Below are 20,768 nucleotides of genomic sequence, written 5' to 3' on the forward strand. Positions count from 1 at the left end.
GATATTTAGAAGTTCCATTGTCAAGTACATTTCTTTTTTTAATTTTTTTTAGGTGAGGCAATTAGGGTTAAGTGACTTGCCTAGGGTCACACAGCTAATAAGTATCATGTGTCTGAGGCCGGATTTGAACTCAGGTCCTCCTGACTCCAAGGCCAGGGCTCTCTATACACTGCAATACCTAGCTGCCCCTGTCAAGTGGCAATTGCTAATAAGGGCCTGTGCTATTTTTAAAAAATTATCTATGGCAGAAGAAACACACAAAAGAGGGAAAAGAAGCTTTGGCATAATGCTGTCTTTGAGGTTCTCCTACATAGCTCTTAACATGGTGTTCTGCACACAGTAGGTGCTTAACAAATGTTTGTTTGGTGAACAAATGGCTGAGCGAAAACACCTCTTTTCCATGAAGTCTTTTTGTTGCTTCAATAATAAAAGTCCTTTGGATTAATCCAAAGACATATCCACCTTACAGTGAATTCTACTCTTTACTAAACAACATTCTAACATAGACATTCAAGAAATATCATAAGGAATAATTCATTTTAAAGTGTTCCCATAGATCTCACACTAATCCTTGCATAAGTAACATTGTGAAGGCTACTTCTGGAAGTAATGATAATTGATATCTGTGTACGGTTAACAAAGAACTTTCACATACAGACTCATTTGGTCCTCACAACAACCTCCAAGGCAGACAGGTATGTTAATAGCTTTTGACAGATGAGGAAACTGAGGATTAGAGAGAGTAGGCCACTTGCCTAAAGTCACATATGGCATGTGTCCAAGACTACAGTCCTGTGACTTCACCCAACACTCTTTCCACCGAATGGTTCTGCCTCTAACACCAACCACCTGATACTTGTGGTCACAAATGAGTGCTAACCATTAGTACAAGTAAGCACTGGGCTGGCAGAGACAATACCCCATACCCTAGAAAGTTACGAGTACCACCATAAAAGGTGGCACAAACAGAGGTCTAATTAAGCAACTGTGATCCTAGCATGGCTACCTCCCACATTCCTAGTGGGGAAAACCAGCTAAGAAAAACTGGAGCTGGTTTACAAGTGACGTACTTGGTCATTTATCTTTTAGACAGTGGTCTTTGTCTTGCCAACTCCTCAAAGATAAATTGGAGCCATGAACTCAGCCGGCTCCTCAGAGATCAGCCATTCTCCAGCACAAGCCCTTTGACATGATGAGGTGTTATTGCCAAAGGATAATTCCAGAGGAAACAAGACAAGGGAAAGGATAGTTTGGTATATTTTGCAAGGCCCACGGGGATGTAGGCTGAGTCAGGGATAAAAAGTCCAGGGAATGGCTTATTTTGTTATTGCCTCTATCCCACAGAAGGGGGAGCAGGCTCTCCTTTCCCTATCATGAGATAGCCCTATCCAGGAATTGAATGGTTCAAGGGGCCAAACAACAACCCAGTTCGACTCAAGAATTAATTGAGCAGTTTGTGCCCAGCACTGTGCTACATGTTCTAAGCATAGAAAGAAATGTGATTAGATCTTGCACTCACGGAATTTATAATCTCAATGGAAGATTAATAAAAATTCAATTCATTTGAATCAATACTAACCAAGAAATATTACGTATGAAACATGTAGTAATAATAAAAACAGTTTTTACAGACTCATTTTAAGATTTACAAAATACTTTACATATATTTCTTCATTTTATCCTCAAAACAATTCTAAGGACTAAGTACTGGAGATATCATTTTTCTCCTTTTGCAAATGTGAAAGTCTGGTTAAGTGAGTTGCATATGGTCACATATCCAGTAAGTATGGGAGATGGGATTTGAACGTGGGCCTCTCCTGAATCCAAGTTTAGCTTCCTACTATATTATGCTGCCCCTAAAATCTAAGATATAATCACAAGAAATAGTTAAATACCAACCAAAGGTAGTAGTTAACTAAGTACTCAGATAGCTAGAAGTTTAACAGGAGGACAGAGGAGGAAGAGTTCAGTATGTGCAGCCTGCTAGCTGGATGGCTTCAAATTCCTATATTGAGTAAGCTGTTAGCTAGCTGGTTGATTTGGGGGCACTTGCTTAACATTTCTGCAACTTGGTCATTTCATCTGCAAGTATCATAGTTTCCATCTGTAAAATGAGCCACCATCTAGTCAATGCCAACCTGCTTCTCTGGCTTGGGAAAAAAATGATTTCCAAGTGACTCTGAGGTACGTTAGCAAATGCAAAGTTGAATTTTAACATTAAATTTTGGATGTGGATATTAATGGTTTTATTGATGGGACCCATGAAATGGAAGAAAACTGGGAGAATGTTGCTATGACTTCTCTCCGAAACACTTTGCCTGCTTGCACACTTTATAGTTATTACAGGGAATGGATCCAGGCATGGGACAGCAGCACTTAACCAAACCAAGCCTCTAACATCCAACCTTTACTTGCTCAAAGCACAGAGGAATTGAAAGTAGCCAGAAAACAATTATCCTGCTGAGGTCAGCCAGGAAACTGAGGTTAACACTCACTGTGTCACCCAATGAATATGACAATGTAGTTGATTTTGCAAGGGTGAATAGGAGGGCATCTTAGGAGAGGGGTGGAGAAAGAGACTCTGGGAGATTTTCCTGAAGAAAAGAGTCACCTGGTCTCTGGCACCCAGAGTCTTGACTGCAGAATTCATAATCAGAAGATGTTAGAAATGGGAGGAAACCCTCTGACCCCATCTAGCACAGGATTTGTTTTTGTATCAGTCCAATGAAGCCTACAAACTCCTTCACAGAATATTTTTAAATGCATAAAATAAAATACACACAGTTATGAAGGAATTCAATTATATCGAAATACACTTTTCAAAACATAGAAGACAAAGTGATGGACTCCAGGTTAAGAGCCCCTGATGACACAATCCCTTTATTTTGCAGGGATGGAAGTGAGACATTAGATAGGGGAAGGGATGTAACCTGTTAGTAAGTGATAGAAGTCAGACTGGCACGAGGCAATAGAAAGGATGGTGAATTTTTACCATCAGTGAGCCTGAATCCTGTCTTTGTCTCATGGTACTTGGGTGATTTGGGGCAAGACACTTTACCTGTCTGAGCCTCATTTATCAAATGAGAAGGGTTGGATTCAATGACCTCTACAATTGCTCCCAGCTCTAAATCTATGAGTGTAGAATAGGGAATCTTCTGATTGCCAGCTTAGTGCTCTTTCCACTCTACCCTACCAAAGAATCTCTTATTCTTTATATTTGTTTCTTTCACCAGGAAACAAGTAAAGATAGCATTTAGTGCTTTCAGGTGACACCATCCCCCTAGCCCCACCTTTGTTAATAGGACATGTGTTTTAAGTCTTTGTTTTCCCATAGTGGGGAAAGAATTCACCAGATTAATCCACATATTGTCTTTCTGTCATTCTTGAGACCAAAGACACAACATTTGCAGAATGGCTAACCAGGATTAGGAGGCCAGCCTATGGCCATGAATTTGAGCACAAGTTAATCATTAAATGACCCCTGAGCTTGACCCCAATTTTCTAAAGGTCCAGTTAGAATTTACTTTGCTGGGGGAAGCTAAGTGGTGCAGTGAATAGAGCACAGGCCCTGGAGTGAGGAGGGCCTAAATTGAAATCTAGTCTCAGGCCAAACACTTGACACTTACTAGCTCTGTGCCCTTGGGCAAGTCACTTAACTCTAATTCCCTCACAAAAAAGGGGGGGGGGAACTAGGTGGCACAGTGGATAGAGCTCCAGCCTTGGAGTCAGGTGAACCTGAGTTCAAATCAGGCCTCAGACATTTGACACTTATGAGCTGTGTGACCCTGGGCAAGTCACTTAACCCTGATTGCCTCACCAAAAAGCAAAAAAAAAAATTTACTTTGCATTGGTTTCTTCAAAGTAGTAAGGCTGTCGTAAGAAGTTATGACAGCCTTATATGACAGCCTGACACGTTAAACATTTGTTATATTCAGAGTCGTGTTCATAGTAGAGGTGTTTAATGTAAACATGGTTGACTCACCCTTCATGAATCACAAGTTTATTCCACTGGCAGGATAGTATATTCCCATGAGCAAAGGAAATTGTCAGCTTGTAAAAAGATATCACAAGAACATTACACTCAAAAAGGTCCCTTGTGGGTGGAGAACAATAATGCCAGTGGTAATTCTCAGAATCATGTTTCACAATGAAAATGTCGAATGTAAACACAGCCATTGAATGTAAACTTGATGCCAAAACTTTCGCCACAGTGAAAGTCTTTTGGCAGCAGAAAAGTCACAGTCCTACCTGTATGTTATTCAAACCTAATAATGTTTGCCCTAGTATTCCATCTGTGGATCAACAGATGCATTTACTATCTTTGATACTTTTCTCTGGAGTCTATGCAAGACCTCCTGGATCTCTTTTGATTGTGTTTCCATGCTGTTTTATTGTAGCGATCAATTCCCCAGTGTGTAATGTTGTACATAGTATATTTAAAATAGAGGCCGGGAGATGAGTTCTAGATTTATCCTGCATAGCATCTTTCCTGTGGATTGCATCACAAGTCTCCCAAAACTTTAGCATGAAATGTAAGGTAAAGAAAAAGAGAGAAGGGGATAATCTGAACAAGAAAATGGAAAATGAAAAGTGACTACCCTAAAATGGTTATCCTGTTTTTTGGCCAGTACTACAGAGAAAGCACCCAACACTTAAAATAACAGATTGTATCGCAGTAATTCCATGTCCAAAAGTCACCAAAAGGCTTGCCCTGTTTCCTGGCCACTTTTTCACAATGATAGTTGCTATAGCTAGAAATATAAGGCTCCTCTGAACCAAGCGCATATGCCCAAAGCTATCTTCCTAGATAGTTACCTTCCTAGGTGGCTTTGGAGGCTTAAGGGATCTTGTAGGTCTGGATATGGTCTAGGGTAGGTCCTCCTCCAAGCCTGCACCAGATCCTGGCCCATGGGACTCCAGTATCTTTCAGTCAGGTCCAGTCCAATTTCTTAGAGCATGTGTAGGAAAGTTAATCAGTTTCAAATTGCTGATTTTATCACTATCTTGGAACTAACTGCTAGCCTAGAGTTCATCACTGCCCTCCCTCTCTACCTGAGAAGCCCCTAAGGGACTTGGAGCTCACTGTCTGGAGTCATCTCCCTGCAGGACCTCTGACCCTCAGACTTCACATGGCCAAGCTGGCCTAGCAGATCTGTGTCCATTGGAGTTCATGTGATGATTTTTCTCACCTCTATATTACCTGATCTGTGCCTCCAAAAGGTAGTTTGGAGCATTTATAACCAGTTTCATTTTCATAAAAAATAAGACATTCTCTTGATGACTAGCCATAACCTGACAGAATATTGTAGATGGAGTATATAGCCATGTAGTTGTTGTGATTTAAGAGGTTGAAAGGCCCTCTTATCAAAAATGTCTTCCTCACTGGTCTCATGGTCACAGATCCCCCTGGAATTCTCCCTCTTAGTTATTCTAAATAGCAAATAATAACTATACTAGCAATCCTGTAGCACTTTAAGACTGGCAAAGCAGTCTACAAATATTCTCATTTCATCCTCTCAACAACTGGGAGATAGGTGCTATCATTATCCCCATTTTATAGATGAGGAAACTGAAGTAGATTAAGTAACTTAACCAAGGTCACTTAGCTAGTGTTTGAGACAGGATTTGAACTCAGGTCTTCCTACCTCCAAGTCCAGTGCTATATCTACTGAGCCAAACAGCCTCCTCTCAGTGTTTAACTCCTTTGGGTTACATGTTAGGGTCCATGGCAGATTGCGTATAAAAGTCTTTAGAAAATCCTAATACACATGAAAATTTGAGGAACTTAGGTTCTAGAAACTGTTGATAATGTGGCAAAGCACATCAATTAAAGTTTAAAGTAATTACATTACAGACTGTTTCCTCTATTCTCTGTCAAGTGAAAAACAAAGGCTACCATAATTTGGATTGAGAGGAATTCAAGTCCATCTCAGTTATCAGCATACAATCCAGCTTTCTTTTAAAAGCCGGTAAGGGAATTTGGAATTTGAATTTTTTGACAAATTACTTCTGTCATACATAGGACCCAAGTAACTTTGATACACTGAAAGATTTGTGATTTCGTTGATGTGGGTGGGCCAGCTCTTCATTGATGAAAATTGTTAGCCTTTGTTTTTAAAGACTGGACGATGGGCAAAAAGTCACCAGGCAGCCTGTCTTCTGGCTATGACCCTCTCTGAATTTGAGGCTGATCCTCAGGTGACGGGTAACTGAGGGCCTATCACCACACCCAACCACCAAGGCTTTCCAGGTTGGAATACCCTACTTGTGATCCATTGAAGGCTCAGTATAACATGGTGCAACATAGGAATGGTGGATTTGGAGTCACAAAACCTTGGTTCAAATATGTGACCGTGGCAAGTCTCAACTTCCTTATGTCTCAGTTTCACATCTTTGAAGTGAGGAGGTTGTAGTAATGTGACACGATGGAAAGAACACTGAAGTTGGAGTCTCAGAGAACCTGGGGTTCAAATTCTTGCACTGACACATTACATTTATGATCTTGGTAAGTCACTTAATATCTTTGGGCCTCGCTTTCCTCATCTATAAAATGGAGGGGTTGGACAAGATGACCTTTGAAGTCCTTTCTTCATCTAAATACATGATCTAAATTAATGCTTAACATTTGAGAATCCAGGGTGACCTCTAACTCTGAGGAGATATTGAAGGAAGATTTTGGTGAATGACAGGCTGAGCTATTAAAGCTTAAAAGTTTAAACGCTACACAAAATCTTTATGAACCTTATTTATTTTCTGGAAGAGTTCATGCTTTCCCTGCCATCAAGTTAATCCAATTCAGCAAACACCTGTTAAGCGCCTACTATGTGTAAGACACTATACTAGTCTCTGGGGATAAAATGACAATAATTTTGTAGTCCCTGCCCTAAAGGACACCAGAGTTAGTGGGGGTTGCAACAAGCACACTTACAAACAAATACAAGATATACATTATAAATCATATACTATCATACATATTAGGTTATTTATTATATGTAGTATAATAATAGTATTATATGAAATATAATATATGTTTTATAATTATATGTAATATAGTATAATGTGATGTGATATAAGTAACATAATAATGCAATATGTAATATAATATGTAATATAATAATAGTATAGATTATTCTAATTAGTAATATCCACTGCTTGAATCAATTTGTCACATAAACCATGGAAGGCAATAGGACCCTAAAGAAATAAGTTATAGGACAAGTGAGCTGTGATGAAATGTGGTAAGGAGGAGGATGTCTAGAGCATGGGGTACTAGCTCATCCAGTGGAATATAAGTATGGAGTGGACCTTATGGACAGAAAGCATTGAGAATCTTTCAGCTTAAGGATGAAAGGAAGGGAGGATACTACAAAGTAAAGGAAAAGTGAAATTTTACAAATAAATGTCACTTGCTTCACAATTTTACCAAAGGTTATTACTGAGTGTTCAGATGTTACTCTAAGGGTCATCATAGGTCCTAGCCCCAGAGAGAATTAGGTTCTGTCAGCTGGCCAAAGAGGGTAAGTCCCAGAATTCCAGGCCTTTTCCAAAAGAGACTTTGTTTCTAACTTGACTACACCACTAACTCTGGTGACCTTTAGCTGTGTGATTCTGAGTAAGTCACTCCATCTCTCTGGTACTCAATTTTCTCATGAATTAAAATGAAAAAGTAGGACTAGATGATCCCTAGGGTCCCATCCAGTCTTAGTTTTCTCTGATTCTTTGCACTGGGAACACAGATAATTTTAAAACAAGCAAGTGTCAAGATCTTACACAAACCCATGAACCTCTCTTTTCTAACAGTGGTACATTACCCTCTTTCCAGATTGCACTGCTTCCGAACAATGCTGCTGACCTGGGCAAGCATGTCACTGTTGACAAGTTGCTGGCTTCAAATGCTTACCTTCCAGGGCCTCCTGGGCAACCTGGAGGTCAGGGCCCTCCAGGTGAGTGAGAGGAGTGGGGAAGATGAGAGGGTAATGAAAGCCTCTGGGAAACATAGCAAAACTCTCCAGTGGGCAAATCACATCACTTCTCTGTGCTTCGATTTCCAAATTTGTATGAAGATGTTATAACAGCTAGGGCTCTTCCAGTTCTGGATCTTTACTCCTATGTTTCAGTAAAATGATAGCAGGTTTCATTGCCATCATCAAGTAAGTCACCAATGCATCACCTACCAGTGGTTGATTGGAAGGGGAATACTGGAAGTGCCTGGATGACAGCAAACTGGGCATAAGCTGCTTGCTGAATGCCCAATGTATGGATTTAAAGAAGTGGATACTCAAGCCAGGGCCTCCAATATCCACCAACATTTTAGGAGTAAAGAATCAGTGCTATACAAGTGGATGAGTTCCCTAAAGATAAATAGAGTTTTCAGAGAAGCCAAATGAAAACATTTGAGTAGTCATTTTTTGCTGAGTCAGTTGCCTTTAAGATTAATCATTAGACACTAAAGGAAAAGTAGAGGTGTGCAAGCTCATTTAAAAAAAAATATGAACTTTCGTATTTGTTATCGACACTAATAGTCCACTAATATTCAGTTCCATTCATTTTTAAAGTAATGGACATCTGCAATATAGTAAGTCCTGGGCTTTGGCAGTGTTAGGGGATGTGAAGTAGAAAGTAGCATTTCTGCCCCTGAATAACTTACGATTTAGTTGGGGAGTTAAGACAGCAATATTTAATTTAAAAAAAGGTCATTACTACACTGTTGGTAGAGCTGTGAACCAGCCCAACCATTCTGGAAAGCATTTTGGAAATATGTCCAAAAGGCTATTAAACTGTGTGTACCCTTTAACCCAGCAATGCCACTACTAGGTTTGTATCCCAAAGAGATCAAAGAAAGAGGAAAAGGACCTATATTTACAAAAATATGTATAACAGCTCTTTTTTGTGGCAAAAAAAAAATTAGAACCTGAAAGGGCACCCATCAATTTGGGAATGACTGAACAAGTTATGGTATATGAATATGATGGAATACTATTGTGTTATCAAAAAGATGAAGGGGATAATTCCACAAAAAAACCTGGGTAGGTTTGTATGAATTGATGCAGAGTGAAGTAAGCAGAACCAAGAAAACAATTTATACAATAATGCTGTTGTAAAGATAAATAACTTTGAAAGACAAAGGAACTCTAAACAACACAATGACCAACTACAATTCCAAAGAACTGAAACATGCTATCCACTTCAGAAGAGAACTGATAGACTCAGTGTGTAGATTGAAGTATGTTTTCTTTCTTTTTTTTGTAGACATGGCCAGTGCAGTAATTTGCTTTGCTTAACTATACATATTTGTAGTGGGTCTTATTTTTCTTGCATTCTCAGTGGGTGGGAAAAGGGGAATTGAGAGAGAGAGAATTCAGAACTGAAAATAAATTTGAATTTTAATGGCATATACACATAAAGCAGCCAGATATAATTGTGATCAATCAGTCAATCAATGAGCATTTATTGAGTGCTTACTATGTGCCAGGCCATATTCAAAGTGCTGGGGAAACAACAAAAAGCAAAAAAAACCTCAAAAAACAAAAACAATCTCTGATCTCAAGGATCCTATGCTCTAATAGGAGAGACAACATGACTAGTTACATACAGGATACATACAGCATAGATAGCAAGTAATCTGAAAGAAGATACTAGCATCTGGGAGGGTTGGGGAGGACAGGAAAGGTGGGACTTCAGCTGAGACTTGAAGACCAGGGAAACTAAGAGGAAGAGATGATAATAGATTTGAATCTGGAAGGGACCCTAAGCAGTAATAAAACAGAGTTCCAGATGAGGAAACTGAGTCCAGAGAGATTAAATGACTTGCCCAAGGACACACAGGTACAAGTGTCAGAGTTTGGATTTCAATACAAGTTCTCTGACTCCAAATCTAACATTCTTTCATTCTACAGTGAAGTACAAAAATGGATGGTACTGGAAGTCAGAAAAAAGGAGAAATCACATATAGGAATGGTTAGGGTAGGCTTCATGGAAAAAACAAGGCCTAAGCTGAGCTTTGAAGGATGGATATGATTTGGTAGAGGGAAATGAGTCAGGGAAAAAAGTAGAGACAGGGCCAAACTAATGTTTTTTCTTCCCTGATTCTTTGCTAATCCTCTGTTTTTCCTTAAATGTGGTAGGAGCAATGTTGAGTATATATCTATTCACAGAATGAGAGTTGGTATTGGCTTTCATCTCCATATATCTCCCCTAGTGTAGGTTCTATGACCAACCTATTTTCTAGTCTTCTTAGAAAATCTCTTATATGGGCATCTTGCTATTTATCAATGAATATGGTATCTTTTCTTATGAATTTACTTCCATCATAGGCTTCTCTCTTATCTTCAAAGCTTGGGACACTCATGCTTCACCAGAGGGAGGTTATTTCTGATTTTATATACATGTATACACACACACACACACACACACACACACACACACACACACACATATATGTATGCGTATGTGTATATTTGTTATGTATGTATGTATGTGTGTATGTATATAAAACCATAGCAGGGACAAGCTATAGGGCCAAGAGAAAAATTTACTATCTTTCTCCTTCTGGATTGTTTTCATTTCTGCCCTCTGGTTTCTAACTTGGCTTGAGCTGTCCAGGGTACTAGATTTGGACTCTAAAACACACTCCAAAACCTCCACCCAAAACAAAGCTGGAAGGGACCCTAAGTAGTCATATAGCTCAATTTCATGTAAGAAAACTGAGGCCTAGAGAGATTAAATGACATGCCCAAGGACATACAGGTAGCAAATGTCAGAAATGGGATTTCAATACTCTCCAAATTCGATTTCATTTTACCATCATATTCTACCATTTCATTCTATCATTATATTTGTGATGAAGTGCAATAATAGCTCTGGAAGACAGAAAAAAGGAGAAACCATTGTATACAGTAATGATTTGAACACATCAAATGTTTGCATAGTTTATGATTAAGATTAATCACGTGCATTGCACTTATTCACGAAGCTCACCTTTGCTTTTCCATGAATTTCTGATTCTTCTTAATTCTTTGCTTTTAACGTTTTAAAACTTGTTCCTGAGGTTTATTAGGGTAGCTCAAGGGGTAATAAGATTTCTTTATAATTAATTAATTCTTAATTGCTGTTCAATTAATTAATATTCTGGTTCTATATCTTAAGGTAATTCAATCACAGAATATACAGATTTATTAAAGAAAGGGTCTCAGCATATCATTAGATATTTGGCAAAGCTCAATTCCTAGGATTGGAAACCAGGCTTTTGTACTCATTGCCCCCATAGAATTGAAGGGTATGGAGCTGTGCATCCCACACATGTAACTGTAGCTTGGCTGGTAATGCAGTGCTTCCTGATGTGTTTATTCACTGTGTAAACTCTTGTAAAGTGTTGGTCCTGGAAGTGGCTGGCTTTGGGCTGTTGAAGGAATTCTTTGAATCAAAGGAAGAAACTCATCTCCTTCCCAACCACATACCTGGAAATGGAATTCAAAATCTGGATGAGTGACAAGTTTAGATGAAATCTGAACTAGCCTGTCTGTTCTAAGACCTGTGTCTGGCCCTAAATTCACATCTATATAATCTGAAAATTTTAGAATTTTTCTCAGGGACCTGAAAACCACACTCTTTTGCTAGTTGTCACCTAGTATAACCTAAGATGGAAGCTCCCTAAAAGGTAGTAAAAGGTAGCTTTAGAGAAGAGGTTATTAGCCTTTTTGATGTCATGGACCTATTTGGCAATCTGATAAAGCCTATGGACCCCTCTTCTTAGAAAAATGAATATTTTTAAAAATAATTTTTAAATGAATAAAATTAAATATATCAGATTACAAATTAAACCAATTATGTTAAATTATTGAAGTCATGGATAGAATTATCAAAAAATATTTTTAAAAGTTTACAGATCCACAGGTTAAGAACCCCTGCTCTAGAAGAATCAGAATAGAATGCTAGAAGACTTAGCTAGAGAGACAATTGCCCCAGTGTTCATCTCTCAGGCTGTTAGATTTACAGGATGTCTTTTGATTACAGGGTCACCTGGACCAAAAGGAAGCCCTGGATTTCCTGGGGTACCTGGGCCTCCTGGACAGCCTGGCCCCAGGGGCTCAATGGGACCCATTGGACCATCTCCTGACCTCTCTCATATTAAGCAAGGCCGGAGGGGCCCTGTGGTTAGTATTTTTTCCAATCCACATTACTATGGGGGTTTCTTTTTTTCTGTTTTCATTTCCTTTTCTTTTTGACAGGATTCCTTTGTCTTTTAGGGTCCACCAGGTGCACCAGGAAGAGATGGTTCCAAGGTATGGGCTAAAAGTTCAGTCTTTGCAAGTTTAAATATTCCTTGTCATCAAAATTATAGGTACCAACTGAGCCTCAAGCATTAATACTCCCATTTTCCAAGGGGAGGAGAAAAACTGAGGCAAAGAGATTTTCTCTGAAATATAAAAGTTGGGAGGGAAATTAGAAAAATATCTCACGGAGAAAATTGAAAAATCTTGAAAGAAATTCCCTAGTCCTATTTTAAATTCACCCCTATGCAATAATAATAAAAATACATTCTTTTCTCTTTGACCAAAGACTTTTGCAAGGTTTTTGCATTTTTTGAGAGATTTGACTCCAGAAACTAATTGGTAATTTTACTTTGAAAACTATCTGCTTTCTGATATGGGTGGCACTTCATGAGGTGGAGCAGGGAGAGGGATGGAGTGGAGAATCCACAAGAGTTAGTTTTCAAAGTTTGCAAGTAACTATGTAAGTTGCCTGGGGATATGTGTGCTCTTTTTGTCAAACCTGGTTTGGAAATATATGGCCTTGGGGGAAATCTGAGACATTGGACCTGGGCAGCTGTGTACAAATAAGTGGGTCCCTGAGGCACAGCTGCAGCCTTACATTTGGTTTTAATCATAGAAGTTTGTTATTTGGTGTTTTTGTCTTCTTTTTCTTTCTTATTTTTAAGTAGAAATAAAATAGTAAATACTTGTTCTAGATAGCAATCCTGTTGTTGATTTTTCTAGGGTGAGAGAGGAGCTCCTGGGCCCAAAGGATCTCCAGTAAGTACATTATTTGTCTGATCTTACCAAGCTAGGATGTTCTTTGGAAAGACTTTTGAATGACCCTTAATCAGTGTAGACTTGGATAAGAATGATGGCCTCCTTATTTTCTCATTTGGTTCTTCAGAATAGTGTTTTATTACTGTGAAAAGATCTGCTGAAGCCAGTGCAGCTGCTTTTCTTTTTTCTCAAATCATGGCTAATCTTTAGGTCAGGCATTCTTAACCTAGAGTCCATGAAATTTTTTTTTAAAAAGTATTTTAATCAATGTATTCCAGTACAATTGATTTATTTGTAATCCTATGTATTCTATTTTTTCCACTTAAAATCATTATTCTGAGGAGTCAATAGGCTTCACCAGACTGCCAAAGGAGGGAGGTGGGGGGCCTGTGGTACAAAAAAGAGTAAGAAACCTTGCCTTAGGTAGAAGGCCCTCTCTGGGAAACTCAAAACCCTAGTTTCCTATGCCTCTTATCCATGTGTTCTGTGAACACTCACAAGTCTAAAAGAAGAAAAAAATCAGAAAAGAAAAAACTATTTTTTTTAAAAAACTACTCAGTCCCAACGTCCTATAAACTTAACCACTGCTTTAACCATACGAAACAAAGATCTCTTTATTGGCGTTAATAAACCTACCTGTTTCTTAATGGTGCTCTTTGGGAACATTCTACAAAGTGAGCTAAATGCATATGACTTCTGCCCTCTGTGATCTTACAATGTAAAACAGACACCATCACCACCAGAAACAGACTCATCAAAGTTCTAGAAAAAAATTCATAAACTTAACTAATATTTAACAGGCTGCACCTGTAGTGTCTGCTTGAGATTGTTATTTCCCAGAAGACAAGGGAAATGCCCACTTAAACTTTCTCATATCACCAGGAGTGGTGATTACTAAATGGTGTTAAGTGGATTTAATGATAAATAAGTATTTTAACAATGGGAAATGATATGTGTGCACTATATATAAAACTAGAAATCCTTTGATTATTTCCTAATTATTAAAAGACTAATTTCTTTATAACGTGCTCTCATGGTGGTTTTAAATTATTGTCATTTTCCATGTATGTAAAACTGACAACATGATTTTTTATTCTTTAAAGTCTTCAAATTACATTTGCATGTAAAAATAATTTTTAACATTCATTTTTCAAAATTTTGAGTTCCAAATTCTCTTCCTCCCTCTCCATCTCCCCCTTCCTATGAAGGCAAGCAACCCCATATTGGTTATATGTATGAAGTCATACAAAATGTATTTCCATATTAGCCATATTGCAAATGAAAACATAAACAAAAAAACCAAGAAAAATAAAATAATAAAAGTTTTTTTAAAGTATGCTTTGATCTGCATTTAGACTCCTTCAGTTCTTTCTCTGGAGATGGATAGCATCTTTCATTATGAGTCCTGTGTAACTGTCTTTGATTTACTAAGTAATTACTAAGTAATACTAAGTATTACTAAGAATAGCTAAGTCATTCACAGAGCAAAATGCCTTTAAAATAGATTTTAATACTTGTACTCTGGGGAGTCTCTTGAGATGATCATTCTAACTCCTTCACCATTTTACAAAGCAGGAAACAAAGGTGTTAAAGGACTAAATAATCTGCCCAAGGTCACATGTAATTTGAAGGTTTGAGAACCTCTGATTGATTATTGTCATCCCCAGGACAGCTCAGCTTGAGCAATGGAATTCAGCAAATGCATTTCCCATCAAGTTAGCAGTTGACATTGATCAGTAGACCTTAGCAAATCAAACCACTTTTGGACACTTTAGGTATTGGCTAGGTTTGAGGCTACAATATTCTGACTCTGAGTTCTACTTCTAAATGTACAGGGACCCCCTGGTTCTTTTGATTTCCTCTTGCTGATGATGGCTGACATCCGAAATGACATCGCAGAACTTCAGGAGAAGGTGTTTGGGCACCGGACTCATTCATCAGCAGAAGAGTTCCCATTACCTCAGGAATTTACCAACTACCCAGATGTCTTAGACTTTGGTTCTGGAGAGGACTATCCAAAGAGAACTGAGACAAGAGACTCAAGAATTCACAAAGACTTATATCCTTAGCAGGGTCTAGGTATTTCACATCAAAAGTAGGAGATGAAAAGGTTGATTCTCTCCTGAATTTGAATGATGGAAAGAAAAAAAATGCACTGGGGATTTAAAAGATAGATTTTTATTTTATTTACTCTTCCCCTTGCTTTCTACCTTTGTACCTCTTTGCTTCCAAATACTCTTTTAACATCCCTCTTCCTTATCTGTTGGTAAGTAGACCAGTGACTGACTGATATGTTTCCTAGCCTAAGCCAGTTAGGCTAATGAGACAGTTTTTCCATTAGTTTCCTTTTGTTTCAGCTAAAGGATTCAAAGAAACTTCCAGAGTTTTGCCATCAGAAATCTGTTCATTTTGTAAAAACCTGTGAGAATGTCCCCAAAACACAAGATAATTTGCCAGGTGAGAAAATGCCAAATCCACTTACAAAAAAATTGATTTATCGGTTAGTTACACACCCATTATGTGCTAGATGTTAGGGATACAAAGATAAAAGTGAACTAGAACCTGCCCTCAAGGAGTTTATAGTCTAATGGGGGAAGCAACATGCACATGTATAGATACATACAAAATGACACAAGGCTAATATTTGGAGCCATAATTTCATCGACAAAGAGACTTCCTTCACTAATCCAGACAATAACTTCTATGTACCTTCTCATCTTCTGTGATTCCTAATACAGAAAAGTATGTAACTGAAGGATGTAACTAAAGGAACAAAGCTCTTAACCAATCAGTCTTGACCAATTGGTCAAGATTTTTGGAGGAGGGGAAGTTCCCTAAAATAGTGTGTAATTTGTCTAACATTAATGAGGTCCTATCATTTTGAAATATCCATAATTAGATAAGATTTCTTACTGTCACTGGATGAAGTAGTAGGGACCAAGGAGAAAGCAGAATTATAATATTTGCTGGTATATATAATGCAGCTTTTAAAACCCGAAATGTGACTGTTAAAGTGTCCTTGCCTTGCTTTTAAGTAAATACCACATTCAGAGTAAAAAGTGCTGCATGCTATAGGAACAAATTCCTTCTTCTTTTACACAAATGTGTTGAATATTGCATACCTAAAGAGATGAAATGTACTGATGCACACCAGAAACCATGAAGGAGTGATATGCCAGGAGATTTTCTAACTCTTTGATCATATGTGTAGGTAGGCTTTGAAGAACTCTTCTCAGTAAATCACACTGTTCATAAAAGCAGGGTCACTAGCCACATAAGGGGGTGGAAAGGGATACAAATTCCCCAGGCTAGACTTGGCACTTGAAGAAACTTTAATGTGATCCCAGAGAGCCATTCTGCCCTTGGGCCAGAGCAATTGAATCAATGTAAGATGGGACTCCAGGCTGTGTGAAAGCCTCTGGTTCAGGGCCATTTTCTCTCTTTTCATGGCCAAATGAAGAGAAATAGTTAAATCTACAGGTGAACTCTCCTTTAATATTAGAGGGCCTATCATGAGTCTACACCAACTTTGCCACTATAACTGGAGCTATGGTGGTTACAGAAATTTCATTTAGTTGGAGGGGGGGACTGAGCAAAAATGAGCATTCCTCAATCAGCAAAAGTTGTCCTTCCTAATATCATTACCCTATAATTTATGATGAGGAAAAATTCTATTTTCTCTTGCCCTTTCAGTTCTTATCCTTGTGTTCCCTTCTTCTACAACTACAAAAAACAATTTACAAAGGACATTTTTTCCTAAACATTCAATTCAAACCAAGTGTTTATATACTTTTAGGATCTTAGATTTGGAAGAGATCTTAGAAGCCATCTAGCCCCAACTCCTTTGGCCAGTGGATGAAGCCACTTAACAAGATCCTGGTTAAGCATTCATTATAGTGAAAGGGAGCTCACTGTCTCATGGAAACAAGCCATTCTAGTTGTTTGAATTGCTGTCTTCCTTACAGTGAGCTGAAACTTCCCCCAATTCTCCTCTCTGGTCAAGTCACACTGGGCTAGGCACTGAGGAAGCTAATAAAGAAACCTATTTGTGCTTTAGATTCCTTCTTCTTAGGATTAACTAGGAACAGGATCTCATTGGGAAGTTTAAAAAAAGGTCATTCATTTGGAAATCCTTGAGGTCGTTGTTTATTTTTGGTAAAAATCACATGACTTCCTTACCACCATTCTAAAAATACCTGCTGCTTCCTTCTTTCTCTTCCCCCTACAGAGAAGGTAGAAGCCCTTTTCATTTTCCCCTAATTGGACCTTTTCCCTCTATTTCTTAGCAGTGAAAATTGTGATTCCTAAGCCCTTGTGTGGTTAACGTTGTGAATGTTGTTTTGACTTTGCACCACCCTCCTTCACTTAAATCCAATTTACCTGCGTGTCATGGCATGACTTCCCTGATGTCCCGGTCCTCTTCAAGAACAAAAGACAAACAACAACAGTTGGGTTGACACTTCATGACCACATTTGGGTTGGGTTTTTTTTTTTTTGGCACAGATACAAGAATGGTTTGCCATTCCCCTCTCCAGCTAATTTTACAGATGAGGAAGCTGAGGCAAATGAGGTTAAGTGACTTGCCCAGGGTCACACAGCTAGTGTCTGAGGCCAGATTTGAACTCAGGTCCTTCAGACTCTAAGGCCAGCAGTCTATCCACCTTACCATATAGCTGTCCCTAAGTCTGTGATTCCATGAATGCAATTAGCTATGGACCTTTTATGTTCCTCTAGCCTGTGTGATTTGTCTTTCCAACGGTAAAAATGAGTAGCTAAGTGGCACAGCCCTATGGGCAGTGAATAGAGGAAGCCAGGTGTATGGTGTATAAATTATTAGGCTTGGAGTTAGGAAGATTTGCTTCCAAACTCTGCCTCAGACATTTCCTAGCTGTAATGACCCTGGGCAATTCACTTATGTCCTTTGTTCTTTGGTTTCCTCATCTGTAAAATGACAGTATCGCACTCGATGGCTTTTAAGGTCTCTTGCAGTTCTAAAACTGCAATTTTCAATTAAGCATGGGAGCCTCATTGCTTTAGCATTTGGACATCATATTTTTATTTCATCTTGTTTTCTTTTTGCTGTTCAGTCTTTTTTTTTTTTTTGGCTAGGCAATGGGGTTTTTTCTATTCAGTCTTAAGAATGCTAAGAGATTCTCTGGACACACATCTGATGGACTGGTAGCAACAATCCCCTCTCCATGCCCTAGCACATGCATGATACACACACCCATCAAATACCACAATCCAATCACAATTAGCCAACAGCTGTGCTCAGCATAAACACTGCAAGCCTGCGTCCCTTATTTCTGTGAAGCTTCCATTGAACGTCCCAGAACTTTGAGAAAAGAAAACCTCCTCTGAGGCAGCTTTTCAGACCAAGATTGGCCCATTTAGCTTTCCATATGCCTGTTTCTTTCCCAGCATCCTTTCTGCTTCCTTTGGTCCAGCCAGTTACAACGATATAGCCCTGGCTTTTCCCAGCACTGGGTTTCAGAAGAAATTTGCTCAGCAGCTGTTGGTTTTGCCTAGAATATATTTGATGTTTTGCTTGTTTGTGGAGGACATTATTTAAAGGGTGTGGTTGGATGAATGCTTAAGAAAATGGTGCCATGGATTATGAGAAATGATTGAATCTGTCTTCGATATGGCAAAAATGAGAAATGTTATTACTTTTTCCCTCAAAACTGTTTCATATTTTTGGAACTCTCTCTATTGTCAAACACTCATAAAATACAAACTTAACCACACAGAGGGTTATAGACTAGGATAATATATTCAAATTATAAAAACTAAAGCTAATTAGAACTGAGATTCCCACACCTCATTCAAAGAATATTGCATGTTGGGAATTGTAGGCAAGTGCACAGTTATCTTTTGTCTTTCATAATCTCAACCTGCTGGTTCAGGTTGATTTATTAGATAATGGTTAGCCTGAAGAAGTCTCAAATACAGGCTTCTATCACAACATTAAATGAATATTTTATTTACCCAAATGATGTTTTTCAAAGAACATGTAACATCAAATAGGACATTATTTTATTCCTAATGTATCTTTTAGTTATGTTTAAAACAAATTTCCACATATATAAAAATACTACTTCTAAACCTACTGGACAACTATGTTTTGAATAGAGAACAGGTAGAACTCAGTATATTTGTAATGAATCAGCATTTATAGTTCGTGTCAAGAATTATTTATGATCACCTGCAATACTTCATGATAAATTTGATTCAAAATTTTTGTATCCAAATAACTCACTTAAATGGTTTGAGATTGTTTTAAAAAAATTTTTTTTGGTAAAGATATGTTTTCCTTTGCTGAAAAAAAAAGTAGTTTGGAAATTGTCTTCAAGGCAGGCAGAATTACATTTCACATTGAGAACATTCCTAGTTTCCTGAGAGAGCTATGGATAGTGAAAGAATGTGCCCTCCTGTGCTCGAAGTGGGGCAAAAACCCAACCTCAACTTGCTGGCAGCCAGATAAAGAATTGGCCACTCTGAAGCTTTAGATGACTAATGTCCTAAGCCCCTACAGGTACAGTAAGTGTATGTGAGCTGACAGTGTACTCAGAGAAAATCAATTCAGGGCCATCTGGCTCCTCCCAGGCTACACTGGGTTGAGGAAAAAAATAAATACCTGGTTCAAGCTGTGCCTGACAAAGGGAGGCATCACCCATGGAAAGCCACAGAAAAGCAGGTACCCACAGCTTCTTTCTGTGTAGGTACAGGAAGCAATATATCCAGCATACTATTTGGGGGCCCTGCCTCCTCACCCTCCTCCCAGAGTGGGCAATTTGGGATTGTGTCACATACACACGCACACACACACGTGCGCATGTGCGCGCACAAAACACACACACACACACAGACTCGTCAGCCACATTTTATAAAGTTTTGCCATAAACACACAAATTTCGCCAAAGAGAATTTTTTGTAAAAATCTGAATAAGAGTTTTAGGTAAGAAGGACTTTGCCTAAAGCTATTGATGAGAAATACAGAACCATCAACATGTTTCATGACAGAAAATCAATAGCAGGATTCTATTTGCAAAGAAGTGTAGTGCTATTTCTGCATTGGTAGCTTTCCTACTACTCATAATGGGAAGAAAACCTGTTGCTTTAGGAAAGTCAGAGGATAAGAAGAGTTTTTGCCAAATACCCCCTTGCCTCCCACCAGCACATGTGAGTACACGTGGACACTCCAGCAACAACAGGAGGCCATTGCTGCTTTGATAGGTTCAAACCAATTCAAGTCAACAAGCATGTACTATGTCTCATAGAGAGTCCCCTGGGATTGTATTTGTATAATGACTGTTATTTCCTAGTGATTGGTCGTCCACTTCAGTAACCATATTGCTCATTATTTATAACAGGCATATGAAGCACATGGTCTGATATTCAAAATAGTTATGTATGTGATTTTCATGAAGAACATTTGTTATGTATGCTTAATTACAAAGTTATTTTTTCTTATATTTTTGTAGTTGTTTTTGTCATAAAGCTCATTCCTTTTGAGGAGTCAAATTTTGATCTTATAACAAATAAAGATGAGTAAAAAGAGGGTTTGTTAAGGGAACCCTGATCAACTGATTCACCCAGTCAGTTTGATGAAATTGCAGGATGGAGTGATCAGGTAACAGACAATGAGGCAGAAGAGAATGTCTCTCTCAGACGTTGAGTGGCCATTTGCACCTTCTAATAGAGTGTTAACCCCTGGATAAAGGTAATTGATGATTG

General features: G+C 38.4%; 1 protein-coding gene across 1 annotated transcript in view; it reads left to right on the top strand.

Moving 5' to 3' along the window:
• CCBE1 (collagen and calcium binding EGF domains 1) overlaps nt 1-20,504 on the top strand; it is a 347,770-nt gene extending 327,266 nt beyond the window's left edge. The window contains exons 7-11 of the mRNA XM_020995047.2: nt 7,823-7,943; nt 12,013-12,152; nt 12,246-12,281; nt 12,996-13,031; nt 14,867-20,504. Coding sequence (XP_020850706.1) covers nt 7,823-7,943; nt 12,013-12,152; nt 12,246-12,281; nt 12,996-13,031; nt 14,867-15,100 — 567 coding nt within the window. The 3' untranslated portion in view covers nt 15,101-20,504. The remainder of the gene's footprint in view (nt 1-7,822; nt 7,944-12,012; nt 12,153-12,245; nt 12,282-12,995; nt 13,032-14,866) is intronic.
• The last annotated feature ends 264 nt before the right edge of the window (nt 20,505-20,768 follow it).

This window comes from Phascolarctos cinereus, unplaced genomic scaffold (genome assembly GCF_003287225.1).
Source record: "Phascolarctos cinereus isolate Bilbo 61053 unplaced genomic scaffold, phaCin_HiC Scaffold_4;HRSCAF=312, whole genome shotgun sequence".
In the NCBI taxonomy this organism is placed as follows: Eukaryota; Metazoa; Chordata; class Mammalia; order Diprotodontia; family Phascolarctidae; genus Phascolarctos; species Phascolarctos cinereus.